This window comes from Zingiber officinale, chromosome 4A (genome assembly GCF_018446385.1).
Source record: "Zingiber officinale cultivar Zhangliang chromosome 4A, Zo_v1.1, whole genome shotgun sequence".
NCBI classification, from domain to species: domain Eukaryota; kingdom Viridiplantae; phylum Streptophyta; class Magnoliopsida; order Zingiberales; family Zingiberaceae; genus Zingiber; species Zingiber officinale.
The window spans coordinates 12,863,880-12,871,057 of NC_055992.1; the positions used below are offsets into that span (position 1 = coordinate 12,863,880).

The 7,178-nt window shown below is 41.2% G+C and overlaps 1 protein-coding gene across 2 annotated transcripts; it reads right to left on the reverse strand.

Annotated features, from left to right (window-relative positions):
* Positions 1-3,377: 3,377 nt before the first annotated feature.
* On the reverse strand, positions 3,378-6,965 carry LOC121969571 (CDPK-related kinase 3-like). Of its 2 annotated transcripts, XM_042519735.1 has the most exons (11): positions 6,316-6,965; positions 6,068-6,198; positions 5,736-5,777; positions 5,516-5,621; positions 5,341-5,419; positions 4,827-5,123; positions 4,534-4,643; positions 4,252-4,359; positions 4,050-4,112; positions 3,772-3,939; positions 3,378-3,686 (listed from the first exon to the last, which is right to left on the reverse strand). In XM_042519735.1, the coding sequence occupies exons 1-11, from the start codon at positions 6,829-6,831 to the stop codon at positions 3,549-3,551; spliced, it is 1,758 nt and encodes a 585-aa protein (XP_042375669.1). In that variant the 5' UTR covers positions 6,832-6,965; the 3' UTR covers positions 3,378-3,548. The 2 variants fall into 2 exon arrangements, with proteins under 2 accessions (XP_042375669.1, XP_042375671.1); XM_042519737.1 differs by lacking the exon at positions 3,378-3,686 and having other exon boundaries at positions 3,797-3,939; positions 4,020-4,112.
* Between the last annotated feature and the right edge of the window lie 213 nt (positions 6,966-7,178).

Consider the following 7,178-nt stretch of genomic DNA (forward strand, 5'->3'; position numbering starts at 1 on the left):
TTTATATAGAGCTGTGAAAGGTTTGGGCACGCGTACCAAGGTGCATAAGTGTCCCCGGTCCTATCCTAGGTATGCGGCTGTCAGAAAGCTTACCTGACCCATATCGCTACAGTCAGAGCATGCCCTCGATGGGACAGCAGAATCCCCTGTCACAAGATTTGGAGCATGACACACACGTGAAACCTACAGGTTGTCAGAGAAAGAAATCCTCTGGCCCTTTCCTTTGCTCCAAACTTGTAGTCCGAGCGGAAAGATACCTAAACATCCGACCGGACATCCGCAGTGGTTTACTTGTGCTTTGTGGAGACTAACAAACAGGGGCGCTTTATGACTGTGATCGGTCAAAAGGTCAGCTCGGTCCATGACCTTTTTAACTGAGCGTCGGAACCCCGATTTGACAGGGTGCCTACCAACTATAAGTGCAAACCGGCCGGACCCTTCCGGGTACTCGATTCCATCGGCCGGCCGGCAGTCCAGTCGGACCGGCCATCTATGGCCGTCCGTCCGGTCGGACCACACTCTCCTCTGGGTGGGCGGCTGTTCCGGTGACTTCCACTTGGCGTTGACTTTGCCAGAGAAGGGGGGGGCCCGCTCTTACTACCGGATCAATATAAATAAAAACTCTTCCAATAAAAGTGATTATGATATAGATGCATCAAATTCTAACAGAACATCATCTAAGTTAAACATAAAATTAAAGGTCTTTCCATAGGCATAGGCATAGGCATAAGCATACATAGTGACAAATCAAGTACACGTTGCTCATGAGAGAAAACATTATTAGGATGAAAAGTGATACATTATGTAGCCTTACATTTTTAATATTTAGAAGTCACTATATCATCACTGGTAAGTAAAACACTTTTTATATGATATATTAGTCTCAACTCTATATATTTTTATAATTGAATAAAAAAGACAAAACAAATGTCAATTGATCAAGTTAATGACTAGGAATGGAACTCCTAATCCAAGTATCTCACAGTAGGTCAATTACATTATAAATCTAATTTTATCAACTAGCAATTATCAACCCTAGAACATGACTATAATTTTAGCATACATCATAGTAAAATAAACTAGGAATGGAAAACAAGCTGAGCCAAGACAAGCATGGTTGTATTCAAAAGCAATCTAACTTTAACCAAGGATTCCCGTGTGTAAGAGATCAGAATGTTGAATTGGCAAATTCAATAGACCTGCTCATAGGAATGGAAACCAAGCTGAGCCAAGACAAGCATGGTTGTATTCAAAAGCAATCTAACCTTAACCAAGGATAAATGATACGAAATACAACTGAAACTTTAACCAAGGATAACTTCAATAGACCTTGCTTAGGCAGGAGGGGACTTGCGGCGACGGCAGGAGAGGGGAGAGAGCAGCGCTCGGCAATGGAGAGAGCAGAGTTCGGCGATGGAGAAAGCTGAGCTTCGCGAGGGAGAGAGCAGCGCTCGGTGGGGAGAGCTGCAGCAGATCTCAGAGGCACGGCGAGGGCGAGAGGCGCGGCGAGGGAGATCAAAGGCGCGGCGAGGACGAGAGGCGAGAGGCGCGGCGAGGGAGATCAGAGGCGCGGCGAGGGCGAGAGGTGCGGCGAGGGAGAGAGCAGAGGCGCGGCGAGGGCGAGAGGCGAAAGGTGCGGCGAGGGTTGATGTTGCGGCTTCTCTCTCGCTGCGATGCTTTTTTTTTTTTTTTTCTCACGCGCTTATTTCTTTGGTTCACTTTCACGGCACCGCAGCTGACGTGGACCTCGCCGCATTTTCGCTGCACCATAAGCACCGCAGCATATAAATTCTCTATATATATATATATATGTCTTGCTCTTGCTTTTAGTTTTAGAAAATCGTACGTGTAAAGATATACATGCCGAGGATGAATCTTAACTGGAATCCCCAATTAGATATCTGGATTAAAGCCACTCGATCGTACAAGATTGTTTCCCAAGATTTTTCCTGACGGCACGGCACTGCTTTGAATTTTCTTCTACTACGTACCGCTCCTAGCTAGCTTCCCTCTCTCTATTTATACACAGAGGACGGACGAGCGATTGAACTTTGAAATCAGTAATTATATTTTCAGCGATCGATCGGTGATGGCGGAGGAGAGTACTGTGAGGAGGGGAGAGGACTTCGGCTGCTGCGGCGGCGGAGGGTGGAAGTGGACGGAGGAGAGGCACGCGTGGTTCATGAATAGGCTGGAGGAGTCCGTCGTGTGGGCCGTCGTCGGCGCCGGCTTTGCGCTCGACCGGGTCATACCCGACAGCGCCACCGAGTCGAACCGAGGCCCCGTGAGCCACCAGCGGTCGGATCGGTTTGCGCGTCCACGACCTCAGCGGCGGCGGCGGAAAGAGACGAGATTTGGTTGTCAGGAGTCGTGCAGCAGCAACAGTGACACGTAGGATTGAGTTCCTTAGCGGTTGGCGTTCTTCAATTGTTTCTGTTCTTAAGAAGAAAAAAAATTCTTCGTTTTCTTTTCTTCTGATTTTTGTTTTTTATTTTATTGTTCCACGGGTAACGTTTGATTCTTATCACATTATGTAACTTGACGACTGTGTTTTGTCAATATAACTGAATTATTCAGTTACCAATTGCTTATTAATCATGGAAAAGTTCGATTCCTTGAAACAAACAAACAAAAAATGGCAGAAAACTTTGATACTCTCTAATTCGTTTTTATTCTTGGCAACGCCAGTTAAATCACAAGTGTGTTGTCCGTTAATTGCTAGAACCCAGCGTAGGACATTTGAAGTTTAAGATTCTAAATGCCATGTATTATGAGGATTTTTTTTTTTTTCCAATTTGTAGTGAATTCGAGAATGCATTCTGACTATTAAGATGGATTTTCACGTGCATGAGAAGACCGACTATCATGACGGATCTTCATGTATATTTCCCTCATTTATTTTGATGACTAATTAAAAATTTTCATAGGATCAAATTAATCATCCCAGGATTAGATATTTAATACTAACGAAAAAAATTAATAAAATAAATGTGTTACTGAGTCATCATCTAGCGAGAATCTAAATATCCAATGAGAACCTTTTATGGACAGTCTCCAACGAATCTAGTGTTTCTGTTTACCTGGGGAAGTATCTAAATATCTTAAATCATATCTCCTATATCATCCAAAATGATGTGCCACAGTCTAATTTTGATATTCTCAATTTATATCCAAGTACTAAACTCATATCTAGCGGCTACCTCTTCCTTTTTCAATTTGATTCTTAATATGCACTCAATTACTCTACGCGTGCTTGGACCAAAATAGTGTTATTAAAGACAACTTGTGCTCACAAAAACTTAGAAAAATTGTGGACAAAACTTGGAAAAATTGTGACCAAATTGCTCAAATTGCTTAACATGATGTTTTTGAGAAAGTAATGGAAAAGTTTCTTTTTTTGATCTTACAAAAGAGACTATAATGTCTATCATCCAATTCTATAAGGATGTTTTACTTGACCCCAAACTGGTGAAGAAAAGGCAGGACAGGGCCCTATTCGGTATTCATACAGTACACACATAATTACATCAGTATATTATTTGAAGAGTTTATTGTTGTATTGTGTTCGAGCCACGAACTGTGATGCCGTGCAAGTATTTGGTGTACCCGTAAAAACTGAACTTACGGTCTTCTGACCTGATCCAGTCTTGTAGAAAGGAATGAGCAATATGAGTGAGGTTCAATTCCTGCAGAGAGCTGTTTTATCATGATCTGGCATAATTAACTAGAAACAAAAATACCAGTATAATACAAGTGACTACAAGCTAGTACCTGAGCCAGCTCTTCGACTGAAACAACCCGATTACCCTCCTGCTCGAAGTGCTGAAATGCTGTGTTTGATATTTGTTCCCATTGTTCCAAAACCTCAAGCTGATAAGGGCTGATTGCAGCAGCACAAAACTCATCAAAGTCCATCCCATTTTGTGATAGCGCATCCAACTGTGAATTATAAATATTTCAAAGTTCTCAACTTACTGCAATAATGAAGATAATTATGCCTAAACAACAAAGCCCTTAACTATTTAATAGCACAAGACAATATGGCTCACTGAATCCATTATCTCAGGAATTCTCGATAATTTCATTGCTTCAGTTGCATTCTGCGAGAGTGCCTGCATAGAGTTCAAATAGGGCACCTCAAACATGAATCACTAAAAAAGGATAATTGAAACAAAATAATTATCACGATGTCTATTATCAATAAGTTATTGCACACTGAAGTGCTTGAATGAAATCAAATAGGCAATATACCATCTGAAAGTTATCGAGATAAATCAATCCATCTTTATTTGGCTGTAGTAACTTAAATTGCAATTGCAGATAGAAGAGTTCATCCTTAGTTATAGCTTTGGATAGTGCCTGTTGAAACAAAAAGATTCTAATAAATTAGAGTAATTCCTGATATAATCTTAAGTTTTGTTCAGAATGCCTGATAATCGTGAAGAAATATCGTGGTCACTTAACAAAATTAAGCTACGTCAAATTGATTGAATATCACTTATATTAAGTCAATCCCCATGACATGTGCAGTACCTTCAATGCAGCCTGTTTTAGAGGAGAAGTGCGGAAGTATAATTTGATTAACCTATATACAAGCATATCCAGAGGAATTTGCCTTTGTTCATTTCGCAACCAAGGGTGAGCTAACACAAAAGAAACATATATTTGTTATCAGATGAAAACCATGACAAAAATAACCAGTAAAAGAGTCGTTTAAATAATTTCGAGAATAGAAGATTTAAATATCATTTAGTAATTTAATGAATCTCATGTATTTTTATAATTGATAACATGAAATTTGAGTGAACAACAGTTTAACAACTTACTCAAAGCCTGAACAGCTGTCATCCTTTTCCTATAATCCTTGTTCAAAAGCCTCTTCACAAAATCTTTAGCTTCTGCAGATATGTCAGGCCACGGTGCATCATCAAAATTAGGATCAGCCCTCAATATTGATCGAAAGATTCCGGATTCAGTTCGTGCCCAGAAAGGTCTACTTCCACATAATAGAATGTAAGTTATGACACCGATGCTCCACATATCTGCTTCAGTGTTGTATGATCTATGTAGGACTTCAGGAGCAACATAGTATGAACTTCCAACAGTGTCATTTAGCCTTTCATCTGTGACCAAAGATTCCACTCTTTAATAATAGCATAAAAATCAGACAAAAAGGTAGATCACATGGCACAATTGATCTGGTAGATAAGATGTTTGGAAGTCATGTGGAAAATTCAGATACATAGTTCCACCAGTGTTGTATAGCTACATATTTGCAATTATCTCAGTTCATAAGGAATAAAAACACAAATTAATACACCCAATAGGACATCTTATCACCTGCTCTGATAAAATCAGAAAGACCAAAGTCAATTAATTTCATCGGAGAACTTTCATCTTTAGTTGTGAAGAGAAAATTCTGTTACAACATAGAGAAGAAGACATCAGCAACAAATATGGGGTTTAATTAAAAGCAAGAATAAGATATAAGAAGCATCAAGCAAAAATAGTGGACCTCTGGCTTTAGATCACGATGCACAACACCTTGAAAGTGACAAAAGGCTACCACGTCCAGCATTTGCGCAACAATTGCTTTTGCATCTTCCTCAGCGTACTTTCCTCTATGAAACAGAAGGAATAAAATAAATAAATAAATAAATAAGCACTACTCTGAATGAAGGCTAGAAATGAAGCTTCTGACGAGTGCAAACAAGTTAATTAAAGAATTCACTTACCTGGACAAGATTCTATCTAATAATTCTCCGCCTTCACATACTCTAAGAAAGAAAATTAGAGAAGCATAGTAAATAACACGTACCAAATACACTAAAAGACTTGGGCACATTGCCTATTGTGAAAGATATGGTAAGAAACAACAACTTAGAGGGTAGATTACATGCATTTGTTAAGAATCTCTGAACAAATGCAAATAACCAACACTTTCAATTTAATTACCTAAGACTGAATGTAGTTAAACATTACAATTGTTAAAAAGAAGGACATGTAATTATTTTATGTAAACCAAACATATGGTAATATTCAAAATAAATACAGAAATAAGGCATACTCCATTATGATGTAGACATTGAGGGCATCCTCACATGCTTCATAAAATTTAACAAGATTTTTGTGGCCAGACAAAGCTTTCAGAATTTTAACCTCCCTACGAACATCTTCGATCGATATTGGTGTTGTCATCTGTAAACAAACTCAATAAACCATGTGAATGCGCCAATGCATTGACTCTCACGAAGCAATCAAATAGCAATACTTGTTTATAAAGTAGACAAGTATAGTTGGATAATGTCACAGTACCTTAGCTTTGGGAATGATCTTGACAGCAACAGTTTGCCCTTTCATCTCCCCCTTTTTTGCCGTGGCGAAGCACGTATTCCCGAAATGGCCGCGTCCCACCTCCTGCCCGAGATGATACGTCGACCCAAAGTTCTTCCCATATCCGAAGCTCTTATCAAGCAGTCGCTCCGGATCCCCAAGGCCGCCTCCGGTCCCGACCGCATCCTTTTTCTTTGCGGCTGCCTGCCGTTTGGCAAGTGCCGCCTTGATGTGTTTGGCTGGGGACGGCGGCGGGAAGGGCCGTTGGAAGAACCTCTTCGAGGTGGATCTCGCCGGAGTTGGGGATGCGCCGCCGTTTGGGAGAGGGCTGACGTCTCCCGTGGGGTAAGGGCTGGGCCAGGTGGATGACGTCTGCACCGCATGGGGAGGCGTAGCACCAGATGCTTCCGAGTTGTCAGGAATCGTCATTTTCCTCCGGCGCCGGTGCCTTCGGTAACCGTCCTTGACGGAGAAGCACGTCCCGTGGCATTGTCCCATTTCTCCGTCTCCTCCTCCGCCGCGGCGGCCGCGCGCCGACGCAGCGGCTTCCTCTTTCTCTTCCTATTCTGCTTCTCGAATCCGATCGATCAATGGAGGGTCTAATCGGCGCTAAGCCGGTCAGAGGCACGGCATGGGACTGGAGGACGAGAGACGAGGCGAGCAACCAGAGGGCGTTCGTTAATAAATAGTGGATAGCAGAAAGTATCAAACTTTAATTAATTACACTCGAGGAGCTAATATGTAAAACCAAAGGACCACAACGTAATACCAATTGTATTTTTGAGTATTTCGTTAAAATCCAATCGAATTAATTGAAATTAAATTTATTCGAACTCCGTATTTAG